The sequence below is a fragment of the Schistocerca serialis genome, chromosome 2 (genome assembly GCF_023864345.2).
Source record: "Schistocerca serialis cubense isolate TAMUIC-IGC-003099 chromosome 2, iqSchSeri2.2, whole genome shotgun sequence".
Classification (NCBI taxonomy): Eukaryota; Metazoa; Arthropoda; class Insecta; order Orthoptera; family Acrididae; genus Schistocerca; species Schistocerca serialis.
The window spans coordinates 216,940,635-216,958,745 of NC_064639.1; the positions used below are offsets into that span (position 1 = coordinate 216,940,635).

General features: G+C 38.7%; 1 protein-coding gene across 1 annotated transcript in view; it reads right to left on the minus strand.

The window, feature by feature from the left end:
- Positions 1–4,734: 4,734 nt before the first annotated feature.
- Positions 4,735–18,111, minus strand: part of LOC126456958 (zinc finger protein 2) — a 63,203-nt gene continuing 49,826 nt past the window's right edge. Inside the window, exon 4 of the mRNA XM_050092894.1 lies at positions 4,735–6,949. Coding sequence (XP_049948851.1) covers positions 5,932–6,949 — 1,018 coding nt within the window. The 3' untranslated portion in view covers positions 4,735–5,931. The remainder of the gene's footprint in view (positions 6,950–18,111) is intronic.

Consider the following 18,111-nt stretch of genomic DNA (forward strand, 5'->3'; position numbering starts at 1 on the left):
ACACACACACACAGACACACACACACAGAGACAGAGAGAGAGAGAGAGAGAGAGTGTGTTTTCTAGATGCAAGTAACATGGGTCGACGCAAAAATTTAAGTGTTACCTAACACATTCCTATTAAAATCAACAGTAACAATAAAACACTGCAAAAGATTCCATGACAGTCAAAGTTTGTCCCTGTTAGGACAGTATTACTAGGAAACCAAGATAACCAGGTAAACCATTTACAAGACATGACTGTGACAGAAATGTTAGTAGATGTTTATGGAATCAAGTTACCAGGAATTTTGCCTTCTAACATACTGTGTTCCTCAGGTTCAAAACTACAAACTCTATGCATCAGCAAGATGAATGTTTAGGGTTCTCAAGCCATTCATTTATAACGGCATCACCTTATATTTGAAGTAAATTAGTCAGTTATCAAGTTGACATTTGTTTAGTATTAAACATAATTCAAACACACAATTTCCACACAGTGTACCACTTCAAAGGCATATTATTGATGAAAAAACCTGTCACACATTACTGTTAGTTGCAGTAAAAGAGAATTTTTAACATTAGCTACCTTTAGTACAATTCTGGGCATAATAAGAATCATTTTCAATGTCTCAATAAATTATGCTTCAGACTTCCTTTAAGAAATTTTACTTAGATCATATACTATGGACAAAATACAAATTAATTCTACTTTCTTGAGGTTCAGTATTGACTTTCAATTATGAGTAGGGCCTTTCACTGTTTCTCTTGCATTATAGTAAAAACTGTCCAGCTTCAGACACAAGTTCTAACATGTGTATCAAAACATGCCCACATTATATAAACAATAATTTTCCCCTGGTACCCATGTACATTCAAATGGAACAGACAGTAATTGTTAGCATAGGAGTTAAACTTGAAACAATTATAATGTGTGTGTATTGTTAAGCATATTTTGAGTATGTTAGTTTTCCATGGATTGAAAACAATATGCAAACAACTAAAACCAAGGCAAACTAGTATTCAACTGAAAGGTTTCTTAACCACTGGGAGATTAACCAATGTTCCGTCTTTTTCACATTGTAAGTACATGTACAGCTGTTTGTGACTTGACAGGGCAGTTACTAAATCAACCAGCAGTAATGTCAGCTAAAAGATTAAGTGTTTTATTTGTAATAATGTAAGAATAAGTAATTTCGCAGAACAATCAAACAAAATTGTGTGCTTTAATAAGCCACTGGAGAGGCTGAAGGCTTTACTTAAACAAAATTTATATATGAAGACTAGAGTGACCATCACGAAATTAAGCCACCTCAAGGTTTCACCCGCTGTCTGCAGTCCGCAGAATTTAAAAGCTGTTATTTGCCCACCTCACCTCATAGCTTTGTTGCCACACTGCTAGCTGTGCAGCAGGTCAGTATTAGCTGAATGTTATGTTTTTCCGTCGATACTGTGTGTTAAACGTGTGGTTTCAGTCTTCCGTGAAATGGTGCACTGACGTGTGCAGTAGTGAAAAAAATGCAGAAGCAATGTTGAATGCACTGAAGTTGTTTACTGATCCTGCTAACAGTGGAGAAACTAGAAAAACACAAATTTTGCACAAGTTCATAAAATGACGGAAAACCTTGTGGTATTTTGGAATCAACTCTATGCAATGTGAAGAGAGTAGTAGCCTTGGAATAGTCTCTAAGTGTGAGCATGTGTTTTGATTCTCCAAGAAAAGGATATAAAAGAAAATGGAAATGTACATTTTTTTACGATTTTGACAAAAAAAGTTAGTGTATAGAACTACACTCAGATACCGCAATTGATCAGAATATCCGACAGCTAGAAAACTGCAGGGTGATCTTGGTGGAAAAAAAAAAAAAAAAATTATTCTGGCTCAGAGGCCTCCATTGTTTATCTTCTCCACTTTCAGTTTTTTTCTTTTTCAGAAAGTGTAAGGTTGGATGAAAATTGTTAATGGAATTTAGAGATACTGCAGCTGCAATAATGAAGCTCTGAGTACAACATACTTATTGCTTGCTGGAGACAATTGAGTATACTGTGATAAAACTTCCATTTCACAGAATCATACGGAAAAAAAGTATTTTTGTTCAAATGGCTCTGAGCACTATGGGACTTAACATCTATGGTCATCAGTCCCCTAGAACTTAGAACTACTTAAACCTAACTAACCTAAGGACATCACACAACACCCAATCATCACAAGGCAGAGAAAAATCCCTAACCCCGCCGGGAATCGAACCCGGGAACCTGGGGAAGCGAGAACGCTACTGCATGACCACGAGCTGTGTGTGTGTGTGTGGGGGGGGGGGGGGGGGGGGGAGAAAAAACGTATTTTGCTCGACTTCAACAGAAGTAGTGGTCTGTAAGTACATAAAGTTACTTTTTCTGTAGTGTGTATCAGCAAACTGGGTGACGATTTGCTGCGGTGAACGGTCAGTAAGAGATAAAAATAAAAAAATTTCAGATGGTAGGGAATACTCTTGGCATATTAAGGTGAGCCGCCTGAACAAAAATCCCGGCAGCGGCACTCAAGTACTTGCACACTGCTGCGCACTGAGTCTCTTAAGTCAAATTATACAACAATGATGTCTCCAAGGTTACCAAAATTAATTTTATAGTTTTCTTAGGGGAAGTTACTAAGTCCAACAGAACACAAATTCACCGGTGACGACATTTTTCGTTACATGGGCGGAACAGTTTCACACCTATGAATACTTTTATATTTTCATTATAAAATTTGTACCACATGCATCTCTAATCTTTCAGAATTTCATATATTTTTCAGTCCAAAAATGTCAGTGGATCTGTCTTATCAACAGGCTGAACTAAAAATTATTTTTCTTTAAAATTTCTTATAATATTAGTGTGTTTTTTCTGTAGCAGCTGGAAAGAATTTTCTTTTATAATCTACTGCATCATGTTCTAGACCAAAAACAGAGATGTCAGTCTTTTTTTTCTTTCAATTTTTACTAACTTTTGAAATTATCTCTAACTGGCAACAGTGAAAGAAAGTGAGATGACCTTGATGTGCCTATTTTCGTGACAGCCACTATAGTTCAAATATGTTAAACTGAATAAAAACAGTCATAGACTATACAAATTGATATATGTGTGGAAACAGCAGCAGGCTTGATTTAAATATTACACAAGAATACGTCTATAGGTATAAAAGATGAAATAAATAAAACGAAGTTTAACATCCTGCTCTGGTGGATCTAGAAACATAAATTATCTAATACATATTCTGAAGACCTATGATGTCTGCTTGGCTTTATGGCCATAATGGGTAAGCATGAGAGTATGTGCACTACTAACAAGTATTCTGCACCTTTACTTCCATGTGTGGATTAGGTGTACTCAACAAGAAGATCAGCAGCAATCTCCACAAGTTGTTATTAAGAGGGGGCAAAAAAAAGCAGATATATGTTTTAGCTATCACAACATTTGGCAGGAAATGATGACTGGCACATAACATTAGTTACAGGAGCAAAGCAACTGCATTACAGCTTGAATTAAGGTAAATTAACACGTATTATCAACACATTATGATACTTCCGACAATAACAATAATAATAACAACAATAACTTACACTACTCCACAAAAAAAGCCCAACAAATAGACTGCTGGAAGTCAAATATCACTGAATCAAATAATAATCATCATCACCAGACAGACAGCTGTCAACTGTACACAGACACTGCCCACCTGAAGCTGAATCGTTAAGTCACTGTCAACTATGATAGGAACACAAAAGGGAGAAACAAATCCTCAGATCCCGCAGTTCTCCAGACATACATACAAAACCAATGCCAGAACATTTTACATTTCAAATTACATTTCTTTTGACACAGTGCTTTACAGCCAAGAAAAACTGTTTTTTAAAAAGAGATGATTGTTTTCCACTTCAGTTATATCTTAGGGTATACATAGATTCCACCTACAACACCTCAGAGGTCAAGAATGCAGTACTGATTTCTTTAATTTACTTGCTGCCTCTTCCCAATGATGAAGGCAGTGAGTATATTTCATATCAGCAAGATAAGTTTCAGATGACGGTGACAGAAAAATGCTAGCACAAACTTTCAATGGTAAATCAAATCATGCCATCAGCCATTACATTTCACAGCAGTGCTCTCAATAAAGATCTGTGCATGTTGATTGCTCAGGAAAATTATCTGAAGGCAGTTAAAATTTCTTCATGTTGTTTTAAAGTATGCAATATTGGAAATGTATAGCCTCATATATAGGATTAGTGTTTACATTACACATGACAATAGAAAGAAGCTTTGCATTAGGGATAAAGTTCGAATGTGCTGTAAGAGGAATCATCTGTTAATAAATCAAGAACGAAAATTTTAAGCCACAGATAGTTAAATAATGATCAATATTTGTCAAGTCCTTGAGGTTGTGGCATATCTGAAGCAGGAAAATGTATAATTCTGAACTCTGCAAAGCTATTCTTAGCTGCAAAAATTAAGAGAAACTGATGTTCAGCTAAGAGAAAACTCTGAAGTGATATGTCTCATAATGATAAAACACACACGCAATAGAATGTCACTGCAAAGAAAATTCTGCAGTACACCTGCCATATACCTCATAAAATAATAATTTTTTTACTAAATATAGCCTTCTAAAAAAATTGTAAGGAAAAACAATGCAACATCTTTTCAGTCTTTGTAATTAATCACTCTTTTTCAAGTAAGTAACTAAATAACTATGTAGTATCTATAATTTTTGACTCAAGTGTACAACTTATCTGAGAAGGAACACATTTACACAATAAAGTGTATAAAAAATACAACACAATAAAACATTCAAATAAAGATAAAGATAACTAATATCCACAACACAATAAAATTAAATACATAAAACTGCACGTTACAGGAACAAGCACCAGAGTGAGGAAGACTGTTACATGCACTGGAAAAAAAACCATTTCCAAGTAGCAACACATCATCGTACACACAATTTAATAGAAATAAATTAGGAAAGAAGTTATTCACAGATGTTAGTCCTTATTCTGATCAAAGTCTTCTGCAGTTTCATTGAACAACAGAAGTATAATTGCTGGTCTACTGAAAAATAGTACGTGTTGTAATAGTACATTCACGCACTTTACAACTTACCATGGAATCAATTATGTTCCCAATGCTGTTAGGTATCCAATTCAAAGCTTTCATCCATTACATTGTTTAAATCAAATTTTACCCTGTGTTGTTACAACATCTGTATAAAGGATGATTTGTTAACAAATCTGTAACCAACATACTATTGTCCAGTTCTTGATCAATGACTAAGTTTCAGAGATTACTAAACCATATTGATTGTCTTATTGAAACCAGTTTTCAAACTTGATAGAGGAAAGATTTTTGTAAGGTGTACTCATCGCGTTGATATGTATTACATTACGGAAATACTCTCTTGTTCTCAGGGCCTTACTATTACACCAACTATAAAATTAGGTGTATCAACACTTTTTCAAAACTTAAAATTCGAAGATTTTCATAGCCAACTAGTTTCTAAAAGACACCAACACGCAACCATGCTGCAACTTTGACTACAATGCAATTATAAAAAAAGATATATGTAACCACATCACAGCAAATGCCACTCAAAAAAACTGAAGCAATTAATCAATTCAGGAGATTGTAGGAACAATGACCGGATAACTAGTATAAAAATAAGATAGCTCAAAAAGTCTTATCATAAAAACATGTCAATCATTTAGCCAACTGAATTTCCTGCAACATAATTAGGGCCACGACAATTACCCACAGCACACAGAAAATGCTATAAAACAACTATGACTTATTAGTATACATTCCACATGACATAAAAAATAGTGTTCTTCATAAAAAGACAGTACACATTGCACTAAATATCTGCAAACAATACAAAATTTTCCATTGTAAAAATAGTATGTAATTACATATATTTAACGTTCAAGTGCACAGACCAGATCCATCCACAAGATTACTCTTGCCAAGCATGTCAAACTCTGGTGGCTTCCCTTCAACAAAATGAGTACGCACATGGAACATAAAATCAGTCTTATTCGTGAAGTCTTGGCGACATACTAAGCAAAAATGCCTTTCTGGTGCACTAGCACCATATGGTTGCACATGGTGTGGTACATGAGGGGAAAAATAAGGAGCTGGTGGTGCAGGCACTGATGTGGGGACTACAACACCACTGCTACACGGATTTCCATTGCTAAGATGCTGTTGTGGATGATGCATGTTACTAATCATTTTGTCGTCTAGATGACTTTTTGCATGTGCCATCCAATCATCTCGAGTTGAGAACATACGACCACAAAGTTCACAGCTCCAACTAATGTTCTGCTGTTGTGGTGGAGGTAGAGGAAGACCTCTTGGTATATCATCATCTTCACATTTCACTGATAATGATTTCTTATCTGTAACAAGTGACTGTTGTGGTGACTGTTGCTGCTGAGGTTGCTGGTGTGGTGGGGGCTGAGGCTGTGGTTGCTGCTGCGACTGTGATGGCTGCTGTTGTTGCTGCTGCTGGTGCTGTTGTTGCATCAACATACCATTCTTGTCAGGTACTATTGAACGTTTGCCTAAAGGGGCTATGTTGGTTGGTGTTCTATGTTTCATTTTGTTCATATGAATCACTAGTTTATCACGGCGAGCAAATGCCTTATTACACACTTCACAAATATATGGTTTCTCACCGGTATGGATGCGCATATGAATAACTAATTTGTCCTTACGAGCTAATCCCTTACCACAGACTGTACAGGCAAAGCTCTTACTGGAAGAACTGTTAGCACCATCACCTTTTGAAGCTCCTTTGCTTCGGTTAGTTGTGGAGGGAGATACTTTCCTTTGAGGACCATAACTACCATTATTGACACTATTTGCTACTTCCCCATAGTGCTGTTCTGGTACATGTAGCATTCCAGTACGGCCCAAACTGTTAGTGTAATCAGGTGACCTAGAAACATACATCATCATTTATCCTCAATGAACAATTACAATTTGTCAGTGATGTGTGTAAGAATAGAGTCAGCAATATAACCACATACAGCAGAATTTTGTGCCTGTAAATTTATAACTACTAAAGGTGCATTAAAATCGGTTTTCTTTTTGTAACTGAAAAATTAATCTTTATTTTAATTATGTATGACATAATCTGACTGCAATATTCTATCTAATCATTTCACAAAATCATGTATATGAAGCTCACTGCCTAAAAAAGACCTGTACTCACCAAGTGAGCAGTAATCACCTGCTGATGCATTACAAAATGTTAAGAGTAGACAAAAGTATACAACTGTTAGTACACTGACTGAATCAAATAAAAATCATTAGATAACTTTTCCACATCAGTAAGTTATTTGGCCACTAATTTATTATCCATTCACACAGTGGGGTACGGACATCTAATGCCAAAATATTTTTCAGCTACTGCTGTGCAATGTTCATAAACGAAAAAGCAATGTTAATAAATGAAAGAAGGTCTCAACTCCGGAAGACAGATTGAACTTTCTAGAGTATATATTTTTTATTTGACTGAGTATTTTTAAGTTTTACAAATATAGTGAAAAGCTGTAGAAATTAATTCTATGACAATGGCTCCTCCACATGTCACATGATTTCTAAATCCAAGATAGTGGTATTCTAATTGCGTAAATGGTATCCTAATTCCCTGAGACCAAAAACAATGAACATAAAATATACGAAACTACCAGCTCCTAATATTACATTGCGATCAACTACACTGCATTAATACTGCTAACATATTAATGGAATAACAAACCCAAACAGCAAAATCCGCACAATCTATTTCACCTAAAGAAACTCATATCTAACATGGGAGGAGGGCAGGTGAGGAGGGGAGGGGGATAGGGGATGTACAAAAAGTAAAGAACACAGCATGTAAATCAATTACTTAACCTAATACAAAATGATAAACCAACGTCTTTTTGCTCAAACAAAAAGATTTATCTGCACATGTAAGTGCTTCCATCATTGTCATCCCCTAGACTCTCACATTGTTCTTGTACCTCTGAACACAGAAACAACACTGTGTCCACTCTGCTTCCGTGTAATTATGTGTATCATATTTATAGTACAAACTGCACACAGGATATGTACTGTGGACACGAAATTTAGCATTTCTTCCCCATTTTTTCTCTGTGGTTGTTTTAGAAGACAGGCCATGTTCAGAATCAGCATTGCACGAAGTTCAGGAAATGGTATGAATTTTTGTATACTGTCACTTCCTGTGAGTGTTCCTCACTGGGAATTGTTCGCTTACAGAAATGGGCAGCATTTTCTCTTCCTCTGAGGACTGATTAACATCAGAAACTGGTTTATTGGAGACTGAAGACAGTGCTAGGACCTCCAAAGGAATTGTACCTCTGTTAAAAGGGTGTACCCCAATCTTCTTGAACCCAGTATTAATTATCTGAGGACAGAGGGATTTCTCATAGCATGCGTTGACGAGTGCATGAAAATCATACCTGCTTGGTGCCTTTCCAGGATTCCTCCTCACATGTTAATTGAGTTCAAATTTCCTGGAAAATTTTAATGAATGCAGATATTGATATCTACCGGTTGCAGTAGACGAGTTGTACGTGATGTAAAGGTAAGTAATATGATTTCACTTTTTCAGTGCTTCTAGAGACAAATGCAGACCATGAGACTCCATTAACAGGAGGACAGGTCTAGCAGGGGAAGTGTTCTGATAAAATGTTACATCCATTTCACAAAAATGTCATCGTTTATTCAACCTCCTGGAGTAACTAGTACAATGGCATCACAGTGGGCATGAACTTATACCCAATTCAGGGAATTCCTCAAACTGTGGATTGTTTTCACAAACGTCAACATCTACAAAAACAAAATTTTCTGAAAACACATTTTATTTAATTTCTTTAACTGTATACACTGCTGATGTCTCATGAAATTATATTTCAAAAATGATCTCTTCATACATAAAACAACAGTGCAAAAACATTTCTACTGAACATGTATAGATTAATTATTTTATAGCAGTAATGTTCTAGTTTACTTTAACCTACTGAATAGACAATAACTTAATAAATTGTTTCCTTAGGGAACTGCAGCTGCACTTTCGGCTCAAAAGAGAACATTCAAATGACGACAGTCAAAAGTCAGTAGAAATTTGTCTTCTGTAAAAATATCAATTCCTGAAGCGTACACCAACTATCTCCGTCATACCTTAACAAAAGATCTTGCCAAGAGCCAGAGAAAATTCTTGTCCCACATAAACTCGCTAAGTGGGTCAAAGGCTTCTATATCCAGTCACTTGTTGACCAGTCTGGTGTGCCAGTAAAAGATAGCAAAAGGAAAGCTGAAGTTTAATTTCACATCTAAGAAACCATTAACAAAGGAGAATTGTATGAATATACCACTATCTGGTCATCACACACAGACTCCCTTACGGAGGACACAGTAATAAGTATCCCTGGCGTACAGAAACAACTGAACTAAGCTGCCATGTCTCGATGGAATTCCAATTAGATTTTTCATCAAGAGTACTCTATGTCAATCGCTACCTACGTAGCTTACATTTATCGTGAATATCTCGCCCACTGCAAAGTCACAAGCGACTCGAGGAAAGTGCAGGGACTTCTGTATACAAGAAGGGTGAAAGACTGGACACACAAAATTACAGATCAATATCCTTGTCATCAGTCTGCTGCAGAATTCCTGAATATATTCTTAGTTCCAATACAATACATTTCCTTGAGACGGAAAAGCTTCTGACCACATATCAGCACAATTTCAGAAAGCATTGCTTGTGCGAAGCCCAGCTGGCTCTTTTCTCACATGATATACTGTGACACTATTATGGAAAGGATAGCTGCTACTCACCATGTAGCGGAGATGCCGAGTCGCGGATAGGCACAACAATAAGACTGTCAAAAATAAATCTTTCAGCCATTAAGGCCTTCGTCAACAATAGACACACGTACACACACACACACACACACACACACACACACATTCAGTAGCGCCCCAGGTAAGTGTGGTAAACCTGCTGTTATTTTCTATAAACATAAATGATCTGCTGGACAGGACGAGCAGCAGTCTGCGACTTTTTGCTGATTACAGTGTACAGAATGGTGTTGTCACTGAGTGACCATAGGAGAACAGACGATTTACACAGAATTTCTAGTTGGTGTGATGAGCTAGCTCTAAACACAGAGACCGAGCGAGGTGGCGCAGTGGTTAGCACACTGAACTCGCATTCGGGAGGACGACGGTTCAATCCCGTCTCCAGCCATCCTGATTTAGGTTTTTCGCGATTTCCCTAAATCGTTTCAGGCAAATGCCGGGATGGCTCCTTTGAAAGGGCACGGCCGAATTCCTTCCCAATCCTTCCCTAACCCGAGCTTGCGCTCCGTCTCTAATGACCTCGTTGCCGACGGGACGTTAAACACTAACCACCACCACCATCTAAACACAGAAAAATGGAAGTTAATGCAGATGAGTAAGAAAAAACAAACCCCTGATGTTCAAAAAGATTTCAGGCTTGCAGCCGGTTGCCGTAAACTTCATTGCACAATATTTCGGCTGGACAACTACCAGCCATCTTCAGGTGAGCCGAACAAGGACTGACGAAGACATTCTCCGCTTCAGCTTATATAGTGCGCTGATAGTACTGCCGCGCATGCGTTGCAGTCGTGGAGACGGAAGGGCCACACCACCCAGCGACAGCGCCCTCGCTGGTGGAACTGCAATACTCAGCTGCTGTCGGTATTGTCGCTGGCCACAGCTGTCAAAGTCTTCTGGCGTCTTCCGTCTCGAGCAAATTTCGGAAATGACGGGATTCCATGAGTTATTCAATTCATTAGATTTCCCGCAATGCGTATTTCAACAGATTCTTTACTAATGGAGCCCCAAAAAGTTGTTGCTGTGGCCAAAATCAAAATTTTGTCATACTCCATTGAATGTTGGTTAGAAATATAATGTTCTGCAACTGCAGACTTAACTGGGTTGCAGTAGGCGAGAGCAACATTGATGTTCTGTACAACGCTCTTCCACTGTACGCGTTGTCTGTCCTATATAGGCCATACCACATTGACATGGTATTTTGTAATTTCCCACATTCCGCAGTAAAAAATCATCCTTCATTGACCCCAGCAAATCCAAAATCTTAGAAAGCAGACGAAAACCACTTTCACATGAAAATTATTAAGAATCCTCGCTATCTCGAAGAAGATATTTCCAACGAAGGGAAGAAACGCTAGGGACTTGGCTGGCGCGTTCTCCTCTTTATCCCCTTCCTGGTTTCTGGCTCTAGTTGAGAAGGCCCTGTTAATTTGCCGCGTCGAGTACCCATTGTCTCTGAACACCGTCCTCAAATGTGCAAGTTCCGTAAGCAAATTCTCTGCATCCAAAACCGTGTGTGTCCTGTGCACAAGGATTTTAAGTACACTCATCGTCTGGGATGGGTGATGGCAACTTGAAGAATGCAAATACAAATTAGTGTGAGTGGGCTTAACAATAGACAGAATGGAGTACGACAAAACTTTGATTTTGGCCATAGCAACAACTTTTTGGGACTCCATTATCAAAGAATCCGTTGAAATATGCATTGCGGGAAATATAATGAACAGTGACAGTGGTTACCAATTGAATAACGCATGGAATCCCGTCACCTCTGAAATTTGCTCGAGACGAAGACGGCAGAAGACTTCGATAGCTGTGGCCAGCGACAATACCGACAGCAGCTGAGTATTGCAGTTCCACCAGCGAGGGCGCTGTCGCTGGGTGGTTTGGCCCTTCTTTCTACGCGACTGTATTGCATGTGCGGCAGTACTATCAGCGCACTATATAAGCTGGAGCGGAGAACGTCTTCATCAGTACTCGTTCGGCTCACCTGAAGATGGCTGGCAGTTGTCCAGCCGAAATATTGTGCAATGAAGTTTATGATGACCGGCTGCAAGCCCGAAATCATTTTGAACAGTTGGTTCGCCGGGAAAATTTCAAATTTTACAAACCCCCTGATGTTCAAATACAACATTAATAGTGTGCTGCTTGACAGTCACATCAATTAAATATCTGGGTATAATGCAGCAAAGCAATATGAAATTGAATGACCATGTAAGGACTGCAGTGGGGAAAGTGAAGGATAGACTTCGTTTATTGGAAGAATTCCAGGAAAGTGTGGTACATCTGTAAAGGTGAGCACATGTAGGACACCAGTGCAACCCATTCCCGAGTACTGCTTACGTGTTTGGAATTAAATGAAAACTTCAAAGCAATTTAGAGGCAGGCTGCTATATTTGTTACTGGTAGGTTCGAACAACACGCAACTGTTATGGAGATGCTGCGAGTACTCAAATGGGACTCCCTGGAGGAAAGGCGATATTCTTTTCTAGGAACACTACTGAGAAAATTTAGAGACCCGGCATTTGAAGCTGACTGCAGGATGTTTCTACTGCCGCCAATGTACATTGCAAGTCTCTTACAGAGGCAAATTGACAGTCACATTTTCCTCACTCCATGTGCGTGTGGAACAGGAAAGGAAATGACCTATAGAGGTACAGGGTAACCATCACCATGCATTGTATGGTGGCTTGTGGCATACATATGTCGATGTGGTTCACTGTCATGTTCACAGCAACACTCTAGGGGCCTTCTTACTGAACTCTCAGGTTTCTTCTAATGATGGATCAAAAAAATCTCTCTAGTTTCTTTACATTGTCATGTTTTTTGACACACATGGTTTCTACATTTTATTACAGCAAACTGACCAATGTCTTTGAACCTATCGTTGTTAGTTTTCTTCCATTTCAACAATGAACAAAGAGGAAAAGTATGTTGTTTCAACTTTGCAGATGGCACTTCCTTTGTTAATTTTTTTTATATAGATATCTAATGTCTTTTACGTCAGACATGTTCAACAGAACACATGCCACTGCTGGTGCAGCAACCGAAACTAACTATATTATGAGAAATCAGGACTCCAGTCGCCTACAGGCACTGAAATAATCAATGGTGAAGGCTGAAAATTTGTGCCAGCTCGCCAGATGCTCCGCTTCTCTCGATTAACTGCCTTGGCCATCCAGACACGCTCTCCATCAAACTCAACTTCTCAACCTGTTATGCGCAAGTAGTGCTCCCTTCCATTACCCCCACCACACACAATGTTCACCACGTCCCACAGGGATTCGAAACATATGGTGCATCCACGCTGAAAGTACCTAGAACCATCCTCACTCATACTTATATATTAGCAGAGACCACTCTAGTTAGTTTCATTGGGAGGCACCACATCTTCCAAACCTCTGTGGGACTCAGCGAATGCTACAAGCAGTGTGGTTAATCGAAGGGGGCGCTACTTGCATGCATGTCCGGAAGGCCGAAGCAGTTAAGGCCATCTTTTCTAGACAAGTAGAGCATCCAGGTTTGAGTCATAGCCTGGCAAAATTTTCAGCCTTCACCATTTATTTATTTCATTGCCTGCAGGGAATTGAAGTCCTGACTTCTTGTAATATAGGTGTTTTTAAAAAAATAAATAAAATAAAAAAATAAGAAATTTGTCTTCAGCCACTTTGAATGGTAGCTCCTCTTTTATTGATTTATTGGCTGTGGTCTTGAAAACCTACACATGCCAGTCCATGCCCGCAATCATACTGGCACGGGGCTCAGAAACTCAAGATCTTCTGATGGTAAAGTTATGGTTTCAAGTTTTCTCACACCACAAATGGCAGGTAAATGTGACTCTTGATTGGGAAGTAGTGAGCTACTCTGTCGAAAAACTAACAATAAATGTCTAATACAAACTGTAAATGCTCATTTACTGCAAAATTCATTTTTTTGTATATGCCTAGTTCAGACAAATTTGACTGACAGGGAAATAGTAAGTCTTCATAAATCCATGTACTGGTTAATTAAGAGGCGATGTTGCAGAAAATGCAAAAATGAAGTATGAAACAGGAAAGCTGTTTCAGTATGGTGTAATCACGAGATTATTATAATCACATGCATTGATTTCCTAAAGTTTAGCTATGTTACCAACCATTATTTTTGCACTGATATTTATCTCTCATTTCAATATTTCTCCTCCAGAGCTCACAAAGAACATAAAATATCTACCATTTCACTTATATTCATTGCACAATAGGAGCCATGTTCATCTCCTTCCCCAACGAATGCTGGGATGTATAGTACGGGACAGTAGGTGACTTGAGTTACCTGCTGGATTCTTCAGAAAATTTAACTCGTGGAGCCTAACACTGTGGCAGACTGCTGTACCCAAGTATCAGGGATATCAGACAATACCAAAGAATTGAGCATTATTAGCCTAATCATTTAGATCTCCGAGACAGCGAACGGGCAATGCACACTCAATGATTCATGGCCACAATAGGTTATATTGATACAAAAAAAAAATGTACTGCCACATGATAAATGCACTCTTAATGGTTAATGGAAATGAAATATTACACAAAAAAGTAGATATTGTCACATGCTATTCAACAGTACTGTATGGCATGTAGCATGTATGATGCTGAGGGATGATGATGATGATGATGATGATGATGATGATGAAGCAGAAGCAGAAGCAGAAGAAGAAGAAGAAGAAGAAGGTGTAGGCATGGTGTGAGATATGTTCCATAATGTTTAAGAGAAACATTTTGTTTCCTGAATCGTCAAGAAGCTATGAAGTTCTAAATGAAAATCAATAAATTGAAAACTGAAGATAGTCAGCTTATAGTGATGAAATATTAAATTCTTTCACTGCCTAAAATCACACAATACGAGCTAGAAAATTGACCTATTGTGGTTTACTGTGTGCATTTCAGATAAAACTCTTTCTGTATCTAGTAGTTCCATGCTTTAGTTATTTCTAGTATATAGTTCTGCCATTTGTATTGTGAGAGTCATTTGTTTCCCTGTGCACAGGCAGTTAGTCACACAACTTGTCAACTGGGCGGCAGCTTCACTCTCTGCAGCAGCACATCACAGTACAGGATTTAGCTTGTGAGTTGTAATGAGCTTCTGTTAAGAAGTGACTTACTTTGATTTCTTTTGTGCAGTTTAAATTCTTAAATTTCCTGCACATTTGTGTAGCCACATTTCCATGTTTTAATTACTGTCTAGTGTATAATTCCACCTTTAGTACGGATAGCGACTGTGATTGCTGCATTCAAACGCGAGCAGACCCCACACTCACAGTGCCAGGCAGTGCTGGCTTTGGTCACAGAGCTTGAGGATGTTACCAAAGGCCATCACTGTGTGGAACCAAATCCATATGATGTCCAGCAGGTCCCACATATACTCCAATCCGTCCACTGCTGTGACCACCCTGGTTACTGCCCCCACTGAGGGTGACTCCTCACCCATGGTCAAGTCAGAGGTCACTTGAGGTGTGATGGGCAGTGGAAGACCTTCTGCATGGGGAGGGGGGCTAGGGATCGAAAAGCCTTCCTGGTTAGTCTGACAAACAGATTTCAGGTGCTACCTGTGGCCGATAAAAGGTCCTGAACCACATGCAGTCACTTCTGTTTCAGAGGAAGCCTCACAGCCTCAAGATCTGGGCATTCACTGAGGGCAGGATTATTGTTAACTTGGAGGGGCAATATTAGGCACGTAATGCGGGCCCTTAGTGATATAGTTGCCACAATACAGATATGGAACAGGTGCTTCAGATTGCCAAGAAGAGCACAGGGTGCAGCAAACTGCAGGTGATAGTTCCCTTCAGAACGAAAGATGTATGCTGCTTTGGAGTGAGTTTCTCTACAGTTTTAGGTAGCTGTCTCAGTTGGCAAAGACTTCTTGTTAGCAAGATGATGATGAGCTCACCATGTGTGGCATCCTTGACAGGACTGATTGTGGACCTTCAGTACAAAGCCAAATGGAGGGTCTGAATCAGAGGCTCAGGCGGTTCTGCAGCTGTGTAGGCTGTAGATTCCTCGACTTGTGCTATAGGGTGGTGCGGTTTCGGGTTCCGCCTAACATCTCATAGGCCAACTACACACAGGAGGTGGCTAAATGGATAGCGGGGGGCTGTGTGGAATGGATAGGGCCATATTTTAGGTCAGGGGTCTCGAGGAATTACAGAAAGTACTACAGACCCAGAGAACGCAGGGCAAGAGTAGCCACTGAAAGGATCAGTACTGTAGTTGTAAACTGTCGTAGCTATTGGGAAAGAACCAGAGCTCCAAACATTCATAGAGAGCACTGAAGCTCAAACTGCCATACTTACTAAGAAATGGCTAAAGCCATAAACAAGGTCCGCCAAAATTTTTACAAAGACCTGACAATGTTCAGGAAGGATACATTTAGTTTATTTTGTAGAAAAATTGAAGTAGGTAGTTCCTATGAGTTATTAAGGGTAGAGGTGACCACAAGGTCGTTATAGTGACACTGCACACTGAAAGATCCAAATTTTCCCAAAATAAATGTAAAATGTATCTACTTAAAAAAGCAAATAAAAATTTGATTTTCACCTTTCATTCGAAGAAATAGTGTTGGTGACACTATTGTAGGAAGAAAAAAGAAGCATGCCAAATTCAAAAGAACACAAAATTTCCAAGGTTTGCAATTGTTTACTTAAGCTTGAAACTCTGCATGGACTTAAACACAAGATGATTTAATAGCTCCCACAACAAAACACCGTCTCAAAATCTGGCAACAAATCAAGAGAGATTCAAGTCATATGGTAAGAACACCAGCAGTAAGACACAATCAATGCCTTCACTGCAAAATACCCATGGTAATATTACTGATGCCAGTGCCACTAAAGCAGCATTACTAAAAAGGTAAATCGATTTCTGATCCAAATTATACACCAATTACACATCTTTCTGAGTATGCTGACAGCAGCTCCACACTTAGAAATCATATACAACTGCTCACTCCACAAGATCTGTACCTAAAAGCTGGAAAGTTGCACAGGTCACATCACTAGTCAAGAAAGTAAGTTAGAGTAATCCACTGAATTACAGAGCCATAACACTGAGGTCCATCTGCAGTAGGATTTCGGAATATATACTGTGTTCGAAAATTATGCATTACCTTGGAGAAAATAGTCTACAGACATAGTCAGTACAGATTCAGAAAATATCTGTTCTTGTGAAACACAATTAGCTCTTTATTCACAAGAAGTAGTTAGTGCTATTGACAGGGGATCTGAAACTTAGTTCATACTCATAGATCAAAACCAACTGCAAAATGACTGACACGGTATCTGTATGGTCCAAAAAGTGGTCATTGCCTCTGAATAAGGAAAAGTGTGGGGTCATACACATGAGTACTATGAGGAAACTATTAAATTTCGGTTACACGATAAATACACACATCTAAAGGCTGTTAATTCAACTAAAAACTTAGGACTACAATTATGAACAACTTGAACAAGCCTATATCAATAACACAAATAATGTTGTGGGTAAGGCAAACCAAATATTGCATTATATTGGCAGAACACTTAAAAAATGCAACAAGTCCACAATGAGGACTGTCTACACAACATCTGTCTGTACTCTGCTAGTGTATTGCTGTGTAGTATGGGATCCTTGCCAGATAGGATTGACAGAGAACATTGAATAAATCCAAAGAAGGGCAGCTCATTCTGTATCACCACAAAACAGGGGTGAGAGTGTCACGGATGTGACAAGCAAGTTGGGATGACAATCTTTAAAATAAAGGTGTTTTTCATTACTGTGACTCCTTTTCACAAAATTTCAATCAACTTTCTCCACTAAATGCAAAAATATTTTATTAAAACAGGCCTATTGGGTGGTTGTAATAAAACTGGCCATGTTCCGAGTGCTGCAGTGTGGGCTGTATACATTGCAGGACACTGAATCATAGTAGGTACGTTCATTAATCAACGTGCTCGCGGAGTACGCTGAAAAAATTATGGTTCCACTTTCACACACAGGTGAAAATATGATGCTGTAAGCAGTCAGAATTTGGTGTGGGTGCAGGAAAAGGGGGGAATGATCAAACACATGGCAATGGTAATTCTGGCACATTTATTGGATATGGACTAAATTACCTTCATATAAGGTTACTGCAAGTCCAGATATATTCCTAATAGAAAAAATCTTTCACATATCCCCACAACCAGAAGAAACATGGATTTAGGTCGGGAGATCTGGAAGGCCA